Here is a 21,041-nt window from a genome sequence, read left to right as displayed (position 1 = left end):
ATCTATCTCATTGTTTTTCCGTGGCACGCACGTACTCGCCGGACGTGTTGCCGCCCCCGCCCCGAGTGTCTCTACGCCCGCCCCCCTCCCAGTTACGGGGAAAACGGGCGAGCGTCGCGCGCACACCTGGACGACGGAGGGTGGGAGGCAGGCGCCATCGATCGGGGGATCCCCGTCGTACATCATCGGGGTCTTTGGCACTTTGCGTCACTTTGGCCTCGAGCCGACGCGGATCGATAGAGGCGGAGGAGGCGGCGGCGCCGGGCGCGACGCCTGCGCCCGAGTGCGCCCCGGACGGCCGGCGACAGGAGGCGAGACCCGGAGCCGTCGTCCCCGAGTTCTGCCGGCTACCGTTGCACCGGCCCGACCGCGCGCGCGTCTGCTCGTATTGAGGCGCGCCGACGCCGAGGGCGCACTTGTTGCATCGGCGCGCACGCGCTGCACCGGGTAGGAGGACGACGCCAAGGCCGGGGTCGCGCCGATCGCCGAACGAAGACACGACGAGCTTCTCGGGGGATTATCGCCCCGACGGACCTGCTTCTACGGTTATCTCTTATGATAATGTGCGTATCTGTATCTGTGCTTGGCTGTGCTTGGCTGTGCGCGCGAGGGCGGTAGGAGCGCGGGTATAGAAGGAGGAACGAGAGCGAGTGGCGCGCTACAAAGGGAAAAGAAATGCACGAGACATTGACGCATTGCAATACCTCTTGCTCTCCTGTTACATATGTAACTCGATACGTATAGTAAATGCTGCTTTGAATCGTGCGCGTTGTCGTGCACTGCTTACTGGCGCGTTAGAGAAGGAGGTTGAGGAGGAGGTGGTGGAGGTGCTAGTGGGAAGGGGGTCCGGTAGCTTCGGGCAAGGGCGAGGAGGAGGAGGTGGAGGAGGAGGAGGTGGAGGAGCAGCAGCAGCAGCAACTCGAGACTTAGGGAAGCCACGAGGCCGAGCTGACTTTACTCTTTTCTTACCATTATCCTCAATTAACGGATAATTCAACTTTATTTTCACTTACGTTTATTAAAGTTGCTTTGACGAAATTACTTAGTGTAAGTAGATTATTCTCCAAATTATTCTTCTTTGCATTTCCAAGCACTGCTCCTATTATTGAGGGAAGACGCTTCTCATCTATTGTCCCATTAAATTATTCTGTAATTTTTCAAACGTCAATGCATCCAATTTTCAGCATTGTTTAGCCGTCAATTTACACTATCCTGAATTAGAAATTATGTTTATGGGAGCAGAATTTAGAACCCGCTGGACGTATTTAGCGTAAGAATTGCTTTATCGAAAGTGCATAGAAAGTGGATAAATTGCATAGGATGAAGTATTATTTTAATTGAGTTTGTAATGAAAATGTAGATATAAATATGATAAATATTGCAGACGATAGGCAAATTCGCTATTTTCTATATCAATTGTTCGATTGTCGAAAATTGTAATTCTATTGTATTTAATTATATTTTATGTATCCAAGAGATAAACATGTATCGTTGATAAATTATTGGCTTTCGTCATACGGAGTCGATGCATTGTAAAATTCATTTCTGACGGAGTAAAATTATGGAGGTGAGTAAGGGAAGGCATTGCTATTATTTCGACTATTCCAACATTATAATTAAACTTTTATGTTTGACCAAAAAACCAAATTACTGTTAATGTAAGGGATACGTAGATTTAATAATTTTGAGATAAGAAACTTTTAAATAACGAATTAGCATAAAGACGTTCAAATCCTAATGATGCAAACGGCTTTTTAAATCTAATAGGATACTTAAAGCGATATAATTACTGTTCAATATCTTGAATTTTTACCCATAAGCATTATGTATTTCAATATGATGTAGCAGTCTCATTCGTTAAAAAGTCTTTATTTCAAAAGCAATTACTGTAATTTTTCTTTGAACAAAAGAACTGGTTTCTTTATGTTACCTCTCAACATATTCGCTCTACGCATTGTTTGATTGTCAACCTTTACTATTACATATATTTTCTATCTACAAGAAACGTAAGTCGTATTTTCAATAGTTTCCTCGAATAATAATAACAATTATTATCTCGTATTTTAAGAATACAATAATACGTGTTCTTATAAGAAACTATAATATTAAAGTTTGCAGTGATATTGTTGAATTAATTTATAAACGAATTTCAAGATGAATTTGCCTTTAATAAGTAAGAGATGCTGGTATTTGGAATAATTAAAAATTCATGTATTCTTTTTATGAAGAATTTTCTTTTAATAGCAAACATTTATTCTGCTTACAAAACACAAATCCTTATATGAATGATGTTTATAATCATTAAACATAATTGAAGTATTTTAAGTTTATATTGTAAATGAATAACTTCAACGATGTAAATTATATTATCCTAATCAACTGGAAATAGAAAAAAAAAGCAATAAGATTCTATGCATAAGATATATATTGTAGCGTTGTATGCGAAAGTAATCGATGTAGCCTTATAAAATTTATTCATTATCATATACATGTTACAATTTAATTATATTATTTATTTGCATTAATTGCGGTTATAATTATATGGAAAAAAAAAATTATTTTTTTTCATGTTGTTCACACATACAAAGGTTCACAAGTTAAAAATTGCTCATAGTTGTACAGTTTAAAAATCAAGACCCATTGACTATTTTTACTTATTGCTTACTAAAAAAGTCAAAATTATATTTTTTAAAAGACATTTTCATAATTTTTGTAAATAGTATTATACGATTACGAAATTATTATGTCGAAGGTTCATATAAATTAGAAAAAATATTAACCATGAAACTACTAGATTGCAATTTTCAAATTATTCAAATATTGACATGATTTTATACAATTACTCTTCATATCTATCATTACTTTAATTTCGTATGAAATATAAAAAACGTAATCTATCAGTAAAAATGTGAAACTTTCGACAGTGAATTTCAAATCTAAGGAGGACTTGTCAAAATATTTTAGACTTTTTTTCACGTTCTATTATTAATAATTGCTATAATATTACATAATTACTTATTTTTTAAAAATTTGTAATATATATCTGTATAATAATTCAAATGGATAATAAGAGATTTTATATATATATATATATATATATATATATATATGTGTGTGTGTGTGTGTGTGTGTGTGTGCGCGCGCGTGTGTATACACAACCGTGTAGCTCAAACTTTTGTATTATTGCTTTGATTTATATGCAAATGCCATCCACTAGAACAACGGTACTTGAATAAACAGTTGGATTTTAATTTTTTGTACCAGTTTTTATCTGTGCTACAACTTTCAACTTTTACTTTTCACACTTAATATTTTATATGAGTGATGTGTGTTTATTGTATTAAATCGACATGTCTGTCTATCAACAATAATAAAATCGAGTTATAGACGATGATTATGTTACCTAACATCAATAATTATTATATTCAATTACATACGTAAGAAACTTATATAATAATTATTTTAATAAATCATTTACATTTTTAGTTGGTAAATAAAATCCTTGCATTATATTGTTAAAAGCAATTCTTAATGAAAGCTTGTGATTACTTTAATGTAATCTTCTTTCAATTCATTTAGTAGTTGCAACATTTAATCACATACTTATTGCTCTTATTACATAGAATACAAAAGTTCAAGAGAAATGTCGTTAATAAATAAAAAAATATGTCGTATTTGCCAATATAATGCACGTTTGGGCACAAATAGTGGAATATAATTTTCTCTTTATGACGGACTATAGGAATTAGTTGTATGTAAAAGAGTGAATAGAAGAGTTATAATGCGTGTCAAATGTGTAATATGAAATAGAGAATCGAATTAAGTTTTTTCTTCTTCTTGGTATAATAGATATATCGATTTAATAGACATAAATCTTATGTTTGACTAATTGATCTCGTATCATTAATGCTTCATTACATTGTATGTATTATCAATAAATTATCGAATATCTATGAGTCATTCATTGCTTATCGTGTAAAGTCAATATTTCGTAATTATTTTATGATTTTTAGTTAGGATAATCGAGACAATGAAATCTTATACTATAGATTTCTCATATATTTGAAAATAAATCCAATAAATTATGATTGTCCATTTTTCTATCAATATGTCCTCCCATATTTATTCTCGTTAAATCTGGGTCATTATGACCTAATTCGTACCACCCAGTTTGTATATTCCAAGCTCAGACTTTCTGCGTAGCAAATCACAGAAATATTATATATCCCAACTGCATGCTGAAGTAATATTTTTAAACGCATCAAAACGAAAATAAATATTTAACCAATAATTAACGGCCAATAATTTTAGATTTTCGATAATTTTATCTTAAAATGCCCATATTTTCTTCATTGTGTTAATACGTTTAATCATAGATAAACGGAAATTATTTTGTGTATTTTTAAATGTCATACAATTAATAATTTATTTTTTTATACCAGTACGCTTCTCGTTTACCCCATATCACTTGCTTTCTACTTTCTACGATAAAACGAGTCTTCTATATATTGATATCATACAATTAACCAAAAATATTAAATTATTTGTATTTATTTATCTATTCGTAGATAAAGCATCAAAATACACACGCAAAGTCCGGAAACATTGAAAAGAAATAACATTTTATGAATAATTTTATCATGCTATTGTTTTAATTCGATTAAATTGTAATAATAAAAATGTGGGTTAACATAATAAAACCATAAAATCACTACTAAATCGACTAAATAATCATATATTCGTAAAAGCTACTCAAGCATTTATTTCTTGAGTAATGAAAAAAATTAATTTGTCGACAAATTTGATGAGTTGAATGGTCAATTAGTATATTCTTTTCTAGCAACAATTTTCTTATTTTCTTTTATCGTCAGGAATAGTTTATCCATTAATTTTATTGATATTCTGTTGTCGTAATTTGACATTTTTTCAGCAAAAACTTATCATAAATTAACGCTAAATAAATACATTTAGAATTTGAATTTACGATTATATGTTGTTTTTTGTTGTTGTGCACGTTGTGCAATATCAATAGAATTGGTTATCCTCGTTCCGACGAATAATAATTGTCAAAACAGTCGAAGCTCAGGTTGACAATCATTAATTACAGGTCCATGTCCTTTTATTTTTCATACTGCTTATAAGCAGCCACCGTTCTTCCTTCAATTTCTTAATATTTAATGCATGAATTGCGTTCTTAAAAACTATAAAAGGACTACCGATAAGATAAGGAGGACAAGGACTACGCTTACTAATGAATATTTATAATTTAATATTCTGTTTTGTGTAACAATTAAATTGTTTCAACGATCATTTGTACAAATGACAGGCGTTCGACTAATGACTGAATATGTAAGCACACGAAGAAAGAAAAGGATGGCCAGACTAGGCGACAATCAGAATTAATTAATTTTTACTTAGAAGCTCTTTTATTCATCTTATTTATCGATAAGTATTTACGCTCAATTGCCGTGGGATCTTGTATGGTTGTAAAACAATTTACTCGTTTTTTGACGATTTTAATGCATCATAGGCATAATGATAGAGTGCCTAAGGAATAATCGACGAAACTAAAAAATAAAATTGGCCAGGCGCGTTTTAAAACTCTTCAAAGCGTATTGCACTCGACAATAATAAGGTAGACAATAGCTATAGTCCACCAATAATCCTCCTCGAATCCGTTTAAACGTAACAAACCACTCGTCCGCTCGCGCCCCCCCCTCCCAATCACCCCATTACCCCCTAGCCTCACCAACCCCCACCATCACCCCCTCCTCACCCTCGACCGCTACATCCCCTTGCCGTAACCGTCCGCCAAAGTCGATTAAATAGCTCTCGCAACCTCCTCCCACCGCACATTAACGTATTTACTTACCAGCGGATCATTCGCCTCCAGGAGAATCGCGTAACCTAATTGTTCGGTAATTACCAGTCGTCCGAGCGTCGAGCGATCGTAAAGGGCCGAGTCAAAGCTTCGCCAGTCATGCGATCGTACGTCGAAAAGTCTCGATCACCCGACCCACCCAGCCTCCCAGCCCCACTCCCTCGTAGATAGCATCAGGTCGGCGACATCGCGGGATCGGCGCCACGGCCGCGTCCCACCTGACCGACAGTCGAAGCTCGCGGGCTCCCGATCCTCCGGCAAATTAGCCACTCGGATCTCACCTAACGATCCAGCTTATTTCGGGACTATTTTTCCAGCGCCGGCGTCGAAAATATCCGCTGCGCGGCCGTCCCCTCCTACGGCTGCGCCGCCAACCCAGTCACCACCTCGCACGCGGCTCCATAAATACGTCCGTGGCTAGTCGGCCGATCAAACGGACCCGCGGGCCTGCGTAAACACGGGTCCATCTGCCTCGAATTAAGGGGGAGGGCTGCGATCACGCCTCCACCTGCCGCCAACCACGGCCACCTAATAATAAAACGCCTGGGGACCGCGCGCGCAGGGAGATCGGCAGCCGGCACGGGGAAGCGGCGCCGGCGCGCCGCCTCCGACGCCTCCGTTCGGCCGCGGCGCCTCAGTCCGGCCGAGCACCACGGAGTCGGAATCGCAACGACAACGAGGATGTACGGCCTCATACTCGAGAACATGTCCGAGTACATTCGCCAGGTGTATGGGGAAGACCGCTGGGAGGAGATCAGACGGCAGGCGGCCGTCGACCAGCCCAGCTTCAGCGTCCACCAGGTCTACCCGGAGAACCTCATACCGCGTCTCGCCAAGAAGGCCATTCAGGTACCGATGAAGTCGCCTGCCGCGGCAGGCACGAGGTCGCAGGTTGCGCGTGATTACGACCCGGCGGCGGCCTTACGTTGTCAGTGTACCGGCGTTGGCAATTCCCAGAGTCGAGGTCTTGCGCTCACGTGCGCAGGATCAACGTGCCAAGGACGTCCAGGACTCGTCTCGGAAATGGATACGTGGCGCAGCTGACATGTATTGATATTAATATCTCCCCTGACGTGCAGGTTATTCGGCCTGCTACCGTCGCAGCCGCCGTCACCGTCATCGTCACCGTCGTCGTGGCTGCCGCCGCCGCCGTCACCACCGCCGCTCCTCCCGACGCCCTTATATTTTCTCGTTATGGGAAGCTGTGTCGTATGAATTAAATGGCATTATTCGTCCAAACTTTCTATTTTTGTTGCAATACTTCGTTACTGTTACGTATTCGCAATCCAGCAGACTTATACAGGTCGCGTATTTTGTCTTTTGTCGCCTTTTTCTTTTTCTTTTTCTTTTATTACGGTTTCGTGCAATTAGCGACAAAACGCGAAATACACATCGAACATATTGTTCGGAGGATACGTGTGGAGATGCATTATACGAATAATTTTATGAAATTGATTTAGAAGTCTGGGGTTACTATGAGAGGAAGCTGGAGAGAAGCTGCTCTCTTACTGGGGCGATACACCACGATAAATAACTGATGGAAATTTGAAAAAGTTTCAGCGATCCTATTTCAATTATTCACGCAATGAAGCCGTTTGTTAAGTAAAACGTTCGCCCCGCATTTCCGTAAAGTTGGCGATACATAATCCTTTCTTATTTCATGTTTGCTTTGCTTATTGATAATTTAAGGATTGCGCATGCAATTTTCTTTCTCAATCGGACATTAAAATACCACTAAGTAAATGCATAAGCTTCCCTCGGATAATTCGTCATATTGACTTCCGTATTACGTACAGGAAACATTGCACTTGTTTTCTTGCGATAGTTTATAAATTGGAAAGTGTAATTATTAGTCGCCTTTAAAGACATATTAATAAGCGCGAGAAAGGATAATAGTTTGCAAGATTGCGCGGTATTTAGAAAATTTGAATACGTTACTATTCAATTACTAATAAGCAGCGGAATATTTCAAGTATTTTTTTTGTTTTTTTTTTTTTTTGTTTTTTTTGTCTCTTTTTATACTTTATTAGACACTGTTACGGCATAACCAACTTGAGAGAAACTTTCATTTATCTAATTTTGCCATTGTGTATTACGACTGTAATTTTATTTATGATGCGCAGGTTCATCGTATCGTCGTACCCCCAGGAAATAAAAAATTTATAAATAAAAAATCCATGTTAATTTGAAAGTCAGATTGAAACAGGACGATCGAGGACTGTCGCAAATATTATTAAATATAAATTCATAAAGTTAGTGTATTTTAAAAAGCCAGAGATTTTTTTAATCCCTTGCAGGGTGTAAATTATGTCAAATTGAAAGTTATTGAGCTGAAAAATTGGTATAAAACTAGAAATAATAATATCCCTTTAATTATTAAATACTTATAAAGATTTATAAATAAAGCTCTCGCAGTTTCTTGTCAAAATTTTGATGCCAATACGACAAACATCGTACGTAGCACATCACGTAGCACTTTCAAAGTTTATTTAAAATAATTTCAAAGTTCACGCTATATCTACGATATTTTGATATTTTCACTTGACTTTTTTTCCCCCATCTTTTCTTTGAAGTAAAATTATCCAACGTTATTTAAACAGCTTTTTTTTTCTTTTTCTTTTTAATTCTCTGCCTACACTCTGAAAAGACACTATTAGTTTATTTACCGCTTTGACAAAATTTAACGCCTTTTTATCAAACCGTAAAGTAATCGATGATTTTCAAGTAATTTGTTAGAAAAATAATTAAACTGTTGTTTTACTCGCGAGAACCGGTTAAAAAAGTAATAAAAATAAATGAAAAAGAACAACAAGAAAAACAAAAATAATTCTACGATAGGTAATAAGATTTATTTCACGACCGTCTTATTTATTTTCAAACTTCGCACATTCACAATTACTATTTGCTCATTTGTTTCATTTGTTTCATTTAAATGATTAAAAGTATTTGTATAATAAATAAATCGCAGTGTTAGAAGTCGAATGATATATAATAGTATGAACTTGAATATCCATTGTACTTATAATTAATAATCACCGATGCCATAGTTTGTTGATATTTTAAATTTCATGTATAATTTATTAATAAATTCAAATCAATATATTACATTCTAATTGGTAACAAGTACTTATATTTCCAAATAATAATTTTATATTATAATATATATATATATATATATATATATATATATATACCTATAATTAAAATAAAGGACGAAATTATAATCCTTGTTTTCTCATAGTATTCTAGTAAAATAATAGAATAGAATCATTTGATATAATTATTTTATTATATATTCTTATAAAGTTTATTTTGTTATTTTATTCAAATGTATTTAAATTTTGAAATCAACATCCATAAAACATGAGAATAGTTGTGTTTTTGTGTTAGTACCGGGTAGAGTAAATTAATATTCTACACATAAGGACTTTGTTCAAAACGAAAGACGCTGATTTGCTAATATTTAATATATTAGCCAGTTTTGCTTACACTTAAAATTATACATTAATTAGACAGAGATTTTAGAATTTGAATATTCTGTATAATTTCGTTTATTATACAATATATCTATGTATCTTTATTAGAGGATTATGAAAACGTATTTAGAGCGTTGTACAGAAAATTTTGTTGCATACATATTCATGTTCGTGTAATTTTATGTATTGTAAGGATGAAATGTTATATGTTGAACTTCATAAAATTGCAAATCTTAAAACATCGTTAAAGTAAATCCGTAAAAATATAATTACGAATTAAAGTATTCTTCAAATTTTTTAATCATAAACATGCTTTTCCTATTTTATAGATTCTTATCAATAATTCGTATATTTTTAGGCGAATTTTTGTGTGTGTGCGCGGGCGCGCGCGCGCGCGCGCGTGTGTATGTCCGTGAATTTGAGCATTCGTGTGCATTGGAACATAATTCTTAAAATTTTTCATAACGTTGAATTTCGGTATTACTCTTATACTCTATACGTATATTCCGTTTTAGTGAAAAATGTCGATAATATGAATAAAAGACTAACTTTTAGTCTATTGGTATAGTAACAAAAATTTAAATAAAAAATCTTTTCTTTCATATATATATCTATAATGGCGCAAAATATTATAAACATTTTTTCGTCTGTATTCCTAGAAATCGTGAATAGTTCGTTTCAAATCTTTGCTATTACAATTATATTCTTAAAGCATTGCTTTACATTAAAATCACGAGATAGTAGAATAATTATAAAACTCCAAAATTTGCAGTTTTTATGAAAAAATTACCTTCGACTATTAGAATGTTGAGAGAAATGATAATTCTCAAGAAACGATGCTGGTGAGGTATAACAAACACAAATAGAATTGCATCCCGAATGCTCGACGTAAGTATATCTTTGGCATGGTTTGGTAGACTGCGCCCCTGAAATTAGCCTTAATTAATTAATTAGAGAGACAAGTTAAGGAGTACACGGACGGAATCTCAAGAATTCTCGGCCCGTATATTTCCCAAGCATTTAACGAATGATTTTTTTTAGCCTAAAGCTCGACATCTCGCTTTTGTCTGTGTGCGTGTCTGCGTGTGCGTGGGGGCGTGAGAGAGTGAGAGAGTGAGAGAGAGAGAGAGAGAGAGAGAGAGAGAGAGAGAAATATGGAGGGAGCAAAAATGAGATGACGAGGATGGGGTGGGTGTACGGTAATCAATAAAATTTCGAGCGATCAAAATCAGTTGGCATCCCATTGATATGTAATTTCAATTAGACGCGAGAAGGCTCTCCTCTCCACCCCCAAAGCGAGAGAATATTTCGCTCGAATGGGGTTGCGTTATTACGATGCCGTGGATAAGTGATTGGCCGGGGTATTGAATGTCGAGTAGTCGGCGAGCGTAATCGAATTAGCATTCGCAAGCGCTCGCCCCTCTCCAGTGCAAATACCCTCGCCCTCGTACAATTCAGGGCTCTGTGTGCCAAGGTATTAAGTTTGGCTTTGCGGATGCCTAGGTTCTCGGGATCACGGAGCGCGAGTTCTTCGAACAGATGGGCGTGCACTTCGTGAGCTTCGTGGGCCAGTACGGGTACGACCGGGTGCTCTCGGTCCTCGGCCGGCACCTCCGCGACTTCCTCAACGGCCTCGACAACCTCCACGAGTACCTCAAGTTCTCGTACCCGCGGATGCGGGCGCCCTCCTTCATATGCGAGAACGAGACGCGTCAAGGTGAGCGGGGGTCGGCGTCGTCCGCTGAGGGACGGCGCGCTTTTGCCAGGAGAGGAGAACCTGACAAAACCTGTCGATATTCGTAGGACTGACTCTGCATTACAGAAGCAAGCGGCGCGGCTTCGTCTACTACACAATGGGCCAGATAAGGGAGGTCGCCCGCCATTTTTACAACAAGGACCTGAAGATCGTGCTCGTGCGCGAGGAGATACTCTTCGACACCGTCCACGTCACCTTCCAGCTGACCTTCGACAATCGAGCTTTCACCCTCGCCTCGCTCGCCATGACCCGGGAGGAGAAGCATCTGCCGATCGGTGCATCCGTGCTCTTCGAGATTTTTCCGTTCTGCATAGTTTTCGGGTGAGTTGACGTAGGTTGGAGACTCCGAGTCCTTCCATCGACTCCTCCTCCATCTCCACCACCACCTCCCACACATATCGCATATTAACCGTGATTTATAATCATTCACGTTTTGTTTGTCCTTGCTGTTCTTCCTTCCCCGAGGAAGTAATGATTTCCGCGTGTAAGCCTTTGGGTGGACAATCCCTAGAATCATCGCCGTTTCAGCGATTTTATCATACGATCGTTCGTTCGCGCATTTAAACATCGATATCGCTTAAACTACGTGTACGTTGAGCGAAATTGTCTCTTATCACGCGATTTTTTGATAGGCGAAGCCTTCGTTTAATGCAAAATTACCGCTCTCTTTTATTTCGAAATTAAAACTCCCTTAATATTTTGGTAAAACTTGTAGTCACAGCGAAAGAAAAGACTTTATCATTCACGATTTAATGTCGATAAATAATTGTCGAATGACTTTAATTTTTACGTTATAACTTAATGTTAGGCATTAAGTATTGTTTCAAAAAATTTCTTTTAAAACTATGGAGATACACATTTTTCAGAACACAGGAGCAAATGTTTATACGACAATATATCCTCGTATCTTATAATCTTATAAAGATATATATATATATATATATATATATATATATATATATATATATATACTACGTTAGAAATATAAAGAAAAGTATTTTTTTTTTTAACATATTTTCTTTATCTCATGCTAATGAATTCGTTGTCAATAAGTAATAAAGGTAGTAGAGATATTGAAATATTGGAGAGATTTAATAAGCAGACGTAATTTTAAAAAGACAACTGCTTTGTTTTAGCATTCGCCTATGGCGTTTGGAAAATAATGGCCTCAAGTAATAACATAAGTTTTTCTTAAAATTGAAAACCCAATATACGAAGTGGTTTTTTTTTCTTTTTTTTTCTTTTTTATACTCCATAGGAGGACATATTTTTGTTTGCTATTACATTTTCATATAAATATCGCTTATATGACACAGAATTATATGATATTGGTGCGTTTGTTGCATAAATACTTACATATTATTTGAATATCGTTATATTCATATAGAAATTATGTGGAAAGTGTTGGAATATTTTTTTAATTGAAATTAATTTATAATTTCATACTATTAACGTAATTGTGGTCCAACTAAATTTAACAGCAAAATTCTTCGTATGAATATTTTATTGAATTTCGTTAAGTTAATACAATTCATAATCGACAACAAAGTGTGATCCAGTTTCTAATAGTTAATTTGAAAATTGAAATTAATGACAAGCTAAATTTTTATTAACATTATAGCGATAGCATTATTGTTGCTGCTATAGAAGCCATAATAATCGAAAGCGGGCGATAGACATTTTTAATTACTTTTTAATTTCACGCAAATAATTATTAAGTAATACCCTAAAATATTTAATAATTTAATAACGATAAAAATAAGGAATCCTTTACATATTTGCAAAGATTGTTCAAATTTAAATATTGAGAAGTAAATTTCAAACTATAGTTATCTCTTTTTAATATATTGCATTTTATCGATAATCTAATGAACTTTAACTTTAACAGTACATAAAGAATAAAGTACGAATCGATAATTTTAGAAATTCGTATGAATGAATGAACTGGATGGAAAAATGAATACAATATCAAAATGGAAAGTCAAATATATCTGAAAATATTTGTACTTAATATAATGAAATACATAGCTTATAGTTTTACTTCGAACTAATACATTAATTTGATTTCGATAAATTTTATATTATTATCGCACCAAAGATATTTCCAGTGAGTTGTGCATTTATTTACATCGACTCACTATTAATAAAACAATTATTTAAAAAAAATAATGCATACAATTCTTTAACAATAAAGTTAAATATTTTTATGGAAAAAAAGGATAGATAATTAATTTCGCGAGCTCTGTTTAACTCGATATTTCCTATTAATAGATTTGCCTGAAATCTGAAATATCTAATTTTGTTCGCCGCACAGCGGATTATGTCGATCTTAAATAACATCTGCCGACAACACCAAACACCAGCGCGCTAAATAATTAAAAAACCTTTTCCTTATATTAAATTTCATAAAGTTAATTCATCGTAGGAATAAACTTGAGACTGGAGCTTAAATGGCCGTGGCGTACTTCATTGTCTTTAAATTCGCATCAAACAGTAGGTGAACGAATTTTCAGCTGCCATTTAATAAAAGTTCCTTTTACAAATAATCCAACGTGAATTTCCCCGTAACAATGACCCTCTACCATATGGAATCTAATATCGAGACAAACTTTCTCTTGGCAGTCTCGATATGGTCGTGAGAAGCATCGGAAACTCGTTAATGGTTATTTTGCCGGATCTCATCGGCAAAAAGATCACCCATCATTTCGACCTCGTGAGGCCCCTCATAGCATTTAAATTCCAATCGGTAAGTATCGGAGAGCGATGACAAATTCCATTGTCGAAGGTGGTTTTTTTTTGGGGGGGGGGGAGGGAGAGAATAAAATACCAACTCCCAATTGCAGATTTTAAATAGGACGAACAACATATTCGAGCTCGTGTCTGTGGAGCCAGTGCTCGCCGAGAGGCCAAGCGATCGACGTAAGAACGATTTGGTTTTGGGCCACGAGATTGACATACAGGAGGATCGGACACTTAGACTCAAAGGTTTGATTTTTACATATAGTCCGCTCATCCTCTGCCCTTTCATTCAAACATAAGAGAACGATATACGACAATTTTATAACATACACCACAATAATACTAACGTCTTTTACCTTCTATCGTTATGGCTTTAAGAATCGATGGGATTTACAAGACTATAAACATTGCGTGTTCGCGCTGTCTTCTTCTTCGTATAACACGTGTGTCGCGACAAAGTCATACAAAGATTTATTGTCCTTATATGTATCTACGTATGCACGAATGTACGTATTTACGTATGTATTTATGTACGTATGCATAGGTAGATATTATAGCTTATAAACAGTATAATCATTTGAAGATGATATAATATTTTCAAGACCGTGTGTTTGAAAAATTGCAAATATTTCGAAATCCTCTTTAACATTGTTCCCATTCAAATGCATAAATATATAGGTCAGATGATTTACATGGACAACTGGAAAATGATGATGTATCTCGGTACACCAGTGATGCCGGATTTAAATGCTCTCATAGGTGCTGGTCTCTATATAAACGATCTTTCATTGCATGATTTTAGCAGGTAAGATACGATAAATCTGATCACATGTATATAAATCATATACCTAAATTCACGCGTCTTTAATAATAATAATAATAATAATAATAATAATAATAATAATAAATAATAATAATAAATAATAAATAATAATAATAAATAATAAATAATATAAATAATAATAAATAATAATAAATAATAATAAATAATAATAAATAATAATAAATAATAATAAATAATAATAAATAATAATAAATAATAATAAATAATAATAAATAATAATAAATAATAATAAATAATAATAAATAATAATAAATAATAATAAATAATAATAAATAATAATAAATAATAATAAATAATGATAAATAATAATAATAATGATAATTACAACAAATTGCAATAAATACGAGCGAACGCGTAGAGATTATAATCCGTGCAGTCTGACAAAGAATGTAAATGTATTACACCTAAGTAACAATTGAGATTCAGAATAAGAGTTTGAAGATTGAGAATTGAAAAATTCATTTTTAGTTTGTCAATTAAACGAGCAGGTGTAAAAAAAATAGCATTTATCGACCCTTTTTGATTTGCCGATTATCATTAACTTTATCCCTAACGCTTCCCCGTTCTCTTCCAAATACTATTGATTAGCAGAGAAAAAAAGCAAGAATTGCCGACTCGCGTTCGTTAAAACGGTCAGATTTGCTTGAGCCGATGATAATCGATTTTGTCAATTACGCATGACGTACGATGTATTAGCCTAAAGTGAGATTCTCTTTGTTATCAAGAACTAATTACAGCCCTTTCCTCGTTAAAATGCAAAATTCATTGTTGTCTTTCGTTGTGATCCGGCGCAATTGCGCGGGGCTCTTGTCGGCGATATAATCGACGAATTTTGTCCCTTCGAAGGCTAAACGAAATATTATCCTCAATTTAACGGTTCGGTCATCGGACGTACCACGAACGTAGCTTCCGCCGCCGACATCCGGCAAAATCAAAGATACGCGCCAATTCGCTAAAGCGGCCACGGCAATTGCAGGGATCTTATGCTCGCGGGCACGCAGCAGTCGGTCGAGCTGAAACTCGCCCTCGACCAGGAGCAGCTGAAGAGCAAGAAGCTCGAGGAATCCATGAGGAAGCTCGACGAGGAGATGAAGCGCACGGACGAGCTGCTCTATCAGATGATACCGAAGCAAGTGGCCGATCGGCTGAGGAACGGCGAGAGCCCGATAGACACGTGCGAGGTCAATATCCATTTATTTATTTCTACCCTGAATCTTTACTCTTGAGTGTTTTACTTGCCGCTCGGCTAAACTCTCGCCCCCGCCCCGTGCGAAACACGGACGTTGCTACAGATGTTCGACAGCGTATCGATTCTCTTCTCCGACGTCGTCTCATTCACCGAGATTTGCAGTCGCATCACACCAATGGAAGTTGTCTCGATGCTCAATGGGATGTATTCGCTCTTCGACACCCTCACGGAGAGGAACCACGTTTACAAGGTAACGTATTCATTAGCCACTTTATTCGCCGGGTTGCCACTGCCAAAGAATTTTCCTTCGTAATCCTGGTGTCCTCTTTGCTTTGTTCAATTAACGAGAAACTCTTTTAAAACGTCCATTTCCGCGTTATATATATTCAGATTCGGCCTTTGGCAACCCTTCTACTTATTTATTCCTCGCTCATCGCCATTTTACAGTATTTTTGTCAGTGCAGCGTTAATTAATTAATTAAAGCAATCCGACGAAGCGCGTCCTCGCTAAGGAACGAAGAATTAATGATGAAAAATCGATAGTGAAGGATTAGCGTCGTTCGGCGACGCGAGCGTGCATGAAACTCGATGTCAGCCGAGCTGAATTTCGTATAATTTGTAATAACATGCCGATGCTCGATCGTTACAAATTCATGACGATTTTAAGTAATCTCGCATTGCTCGCTTGCGATCAGATCGATTAAATAAGAAAAATTTCGCGCGACATTTATAGCCCGAGAAGAGTGTCGTTCAAACGTAAGGGGAGACAAATGCGCACGGGCATCGGGTTTGATCGATCCCCTCTTATTTAATCGGGATAGGCGATGGGCTTTTTTACCGTGTTTTCTTTTTCTTTTTATTATTATTATTATTATTATTATTATTATTATTATTATTATTATTGTTATTATTATTGTTATTCTTATTATTATTATTATTATTATTATTATTATTATTATTATCGCTTAAGCTCGTAAGCGTTGAAGGGGTAGGGCTGGCAATTAGGATCGAGCAGTAAAGCGATCGTCTAATGTGGCCTTGGGCCGGCGATGAATACAGGTGGAGACGATCGGGGACGCTTACATGGTGGTGTCGGGCGCCCCGGTGAAGCAGAGCGACCACGCGGACCGAGTCTGCGACATGGCTCTGGACATGCTCGAGGCGATTACGGACTTGAAGGACCGCTCGACGGGCGAGCATTTGCAGATTCGCATTGGGATTCACAGCGGGGCCGTGGTCGCGGGCATCGTCGGCCTCAAGATGCCGCGCTACTGCCTCTTCGGGGACTCGGTAAACACTGCCTCAAGGATGGAGGCCACCAGCGAGGCCATGCACATACACGTATCCCAGTCGACCAAGGAGCTCCTCTCGAGTTCCTACAAAGTCACCGAGCGCGGCGAGATACAGGTCAAGGGTAAAGGTACGTGATTCCCTGGATCCGTGGACGATAATTTTTACCTCGATCAACCCCGTTGTGCAGAAAACATCCATTAAAAACTCATTGTTGACTTTCTTCATTATTGTCATCTACTTCTTCTTCTTTTTCTTCTTCACTTAGAATACGTAACGCCGTGCCCTAAGCATGTCAGAGTATCGACAATCGATACAATTCGTCTGAAAAATTCAAAACGATTCGAACGCTTGTATGGGCACTGAATCAATGTGCCCGCGACACTTGTGTCACAAAATTATCATTGCCTAAACAATTGTGTGTAGTGATAACTCAGTACTTTATCGTCGCCAAATGTTTATTATCCTACTGGAAGTCAAAGGCGGCAGAAATAATTATATAAATTGCGAGGCAAAAAGCTATAAAGAAGGGAAGCAGTTATGTAAGGAAGACTTTTTTTTTATAGAATCGCTAATTTAAATTGTACATTGAAAATACTACTGAAGTCAATTTGCGACGAGGCAGGATGAAGACAGTGGAAGGCAATCTAATTATCGGATAGAGGTACTTCGCTTTATCAAATATTGTCCGGCTAATTTAATTATTTTTACGATATTAGGCATACACACAATAGAAGTAGATTAAAGTGAGTTGAGCATGCAAGTGCAATGAAAATTGAATACGATTGTAATCGAGCACAAAAAAAAAAAGAAATGAATAAACCGGGGGGGGGGGGGGGGGGAAGAGTATAATTATTTTCCTAATAAAATCAAATCAAATCAAATAATCTTAAAATAAATGTTTCAGGAGTAGGGTTTAAGCGATAGGTACTTCCAATCTAATTGAACAATAAAATATTTATTATTTTTAATAGCATTTGCAGGGCATATAACGACCCAATTGTTGGTTAAAGCCGTAAAATACATGATAATGATGATGATGATGATGATGATGATGGTTATAATAATAATGATACACAACAACAACAACACTATTAATAATAATAATAATAATAATAATAATAATAATAATAATAATAATAATAATAATAATAATAATAATAATAATAGAAAGAAGAAGAAGGATGAAAAGGACAAGAACAACAATAACATCAATAATGATAATATAAGGGAATGAATATATCATCGATACGCTCGCTGAATGACAAGTTATGAAACATCCTTTTAGATCTACATCATCTCTTACATAAATCGATTTCCTATTGGAATATTGCCATATAATGCTAGACTTATCGACTTTATAGCGTCATTATACATGAGTACTTTGAATTCAATATCTTTACATGATTAATATTCATGAAATTTATTATTTAATACTTTGGGCCTTCGTTGAAATTAATTATTCACTCGGTCGTGGAATTAAATTATTGTAAATAATTGAATTTAATGTTCAATGATTATTACTATTTATTGCCTATTCTTGGGTGAAGAAAGCTTTCAATGTAAAATATTAAATTCTACTCAAAATTGTTATAAGGGGGGGGGGGGGGGGGTGGCGGCAAATATTGATAAAAGATTCCGATATGAGCGTATGATTGAATAATGTGCAGGGAAAGTAAAATAAAAATATGAATTAATATCAGTCACATACATATAAATGCATTTAAATACTTTAGTTAAGAACTGATTTTTACGGTCAATGAATAATCCATGAGAACATTTTTTTCTAAATTTATTTTACTCCTATAGTAAAGTATTTTTCGACTAACCGATTATCTGAAAATACCCTCATACGTTCAATACCGACGAGCAGGTCTTCCCTTGTTTTCGATATTGATCTCTCCTTCAACTTTCATAATCTCGTTCATATGATAGTGCATTTTTATTTAATCTCAAAGTCATTTTTCTGATTTTCATTCCCTCCCATGCGATTCTATTTCCGACTCCTTGCTATTTCCACTCCCAGCATGATGAATCTTATCTGCACCAAAGAATATTAAATACGATATCATTTTTAATTAATTTTTGACCTTGCCGACAGTTTCCGTATACTAACGGAAAAATCTCATACTTTCACCCGACACTTTTGTGATGCGTCATAGAGACGTTACTTAAATCCTAAAGTCTTTGAAATTTGTTCCATTTCTATACTCTCTCCCTTAATACAACAATCTTTCTCTTACCCTAACTTACCTTTTCCTTGATACACGATCTTTTTTTCCCTTACATTATGATTATTTCTTTTCCTCTTCTAACCGCCATAATAACTCATCAAATACTTGTCGTGTATTTGTCGCCAAAGCCATGCTCGGAACTTTGATGAGTAAATCTTAGTTTTTCCTAAAACTAAACTACCCTCCTTATTCATCCCATTCCGATCATCGATCATGCTTTCGAGTTAACTTTTCTATAATAAGCTCCTTGATCGTCGATTATATCAATTTAACGTTCGAGCCTGTCAATTATTCAATATCGTATCATTGATTATTATTAACTATTAATTTTCCAACTAAAATGCAATTAAAGATCGCGCGCGCACACACGCGCACTATCATCATCATCCTATACATCAAACTTACGAGTAATTTATTTTATTTACATTGATGAAAAATAAATTTGTCCTCGGCGTAGATTGAACAATATAACCTTTGTAACTAATTTTCTTAAATGTTAAATTATTTTTCTATTCTGTGAAAATGCATAATTTAAAGACGGCTGGACCCATCAAATCTGTAAATTTATAAATACCAAATGTTCAAAAATTCATTCGAGCAATATTTGCATTCGAAATTGTTCCTTCTTCTTAATAAAAGATTTGATAATACAATCGTAGATCGTAGACGATTGAAAAATTGCTATGAATGTAAATCTAAAAAAGAAAAGAAAAACAAAAAAAAATCCAATATGCTCGGATAAGTATAAACTACAAAATATAAATAGCCGAATAGTTCATACCAACTGACCAACTTATAAAAAAAAAAAAAATCATTCCGTCGTTATTTTTTTGTCTCTTTTTTTTTCATATTCCGCATAAGATTGCAAAATCAAATACGCCAATTTCTTCTAGTACTCTCTTATCTGCCGTACCACCTTTTTCGCCACAAAAGTCGCGCATTGAGATACGTTAAAATTTGTCCTCATTTCCCATAGACGTCTCTATTTTTGGTCCAGTCAACCTCCACAATCCTCTCTCAGTCCGCATGAAAGACGTCCAGCCCTCGTCCTCTCCACATGTCTCGTCCCATTTCCAGAATAAAATTCGAATTGGCGACGCTTAACAGGCACGATGAAGACGTACTGGCTGGAGAGGCGCGAGTACCGCTCGATCGCGACGAAGAGCATCTCGATCCAGGAACCGCACCAGTGGCGCAACAACACTGGCCCACGGAACAGCTCCTTCGTGCGTAACGGGCCGGATCACGCAACGCAGCAGCCCTCGACCTCGCCGAGCGGTGCCGCGACGACGATGCGCCTCCTCGTTCGGCTTCCGCCCTCCCCGACGATGCTCCAGCAGCCAGGTCACTCGAACCCCGGCTCGACTTGCTCGGGCGGTGGCCTCTACGTCGACGAGCGGCCCATCTACTCGCCCATCACCTTTCAGGACGTTGCCAGGCGCTCGATCGTCAACTCACCGACCAAGAGCCTCTCCATCAAAGGTAACCTGGCGCGCTCGTCTAACAATCATTCAACCTCGTCTCAATTGCTTCACCCCGAGTTCACCCGATCATCGAACTGCGCTCGGCGGCTCGTCGAGCACGTCGTTCGACCCCCCCCCCCCCCCCCCCCCCCCCCCCCCCCCCCCAACC

General features: G+C 36.7%; 1 protein-coding gene across 1 annotated transcript in view; it reads left to right on the top strand.

Moving 5' to 3' along the window:
* The first annotated feature begins 6,562 nt into the window (after positions 1 to 6,562).
* Gyc88E (Guanylyl cyclase at 88E) overlaps positions 6,563 to 21,041 on the top strand; it is an 18,228-nt gene continuing 3,749 nt past the window's right edge. The window contains exons 1-10 of the mRNA XM_011502608.1: positions 6,563 to 6,730; positions 10,861 to 11,074; positions 11,161 to 11,434; positions 13,736 to 13,859; positions 13,957 to 14,098; positions 14,531 to 14,657; positions 15,673 to 15,877; positions 15,989 to 16,135; positions 16,945 to 17,305; positions 20,517 to 20,891. Coding sequence (XP_011500910.1) covers positions 6,563 to 6,730; positions 10,861 to 11,074; positions 11,161 to 11,434; positions 13,736 to 13,859; positions 13,957 to 14,098; positions 14,531 to 14,657; positions 15,673 to 15,877; positions 15,989 to 16,135; positions 16,945 to 17,305; positions 20,517 to 20,891 — 2,137 coding nt within the window. The remainder of the gene's footprint in view (positions 6,731 to 10,860; positions 11,075 to 11,160; positions 11,435 to 13,735; positions 13,860 to 13,956; positions 14,099 to 14,530; positions 14,658 to 15,672; positions 15,878 to 15,988; positions 16,136 to 16,944; positions 17,306 to 20,516; positions 20,892 to 21,041) is intronic.

The sequence above is a fragment of the Ceratosolen solmsi genome, unplaced genomic scaffold (assembly GCF_000503995.2).
Source record: "Ceratosolen solmsi marchali unplaced genomic scaffold, CerSol_1.0 scaffold39, whole genome shotgun sequence".
NCBI classification, from domain to species: domain Eukaryota; kingdom Metazoa; phylum Arthropoda; class Insecta; order Hymenoptera; family Agaonidae; genus Ceratosolen; species Ceratosolen solmsi.
Note: the sequence above shows the minus strand (reverse complement) of the source record. Positions and strands in the feature narration are given on the sequence as shown.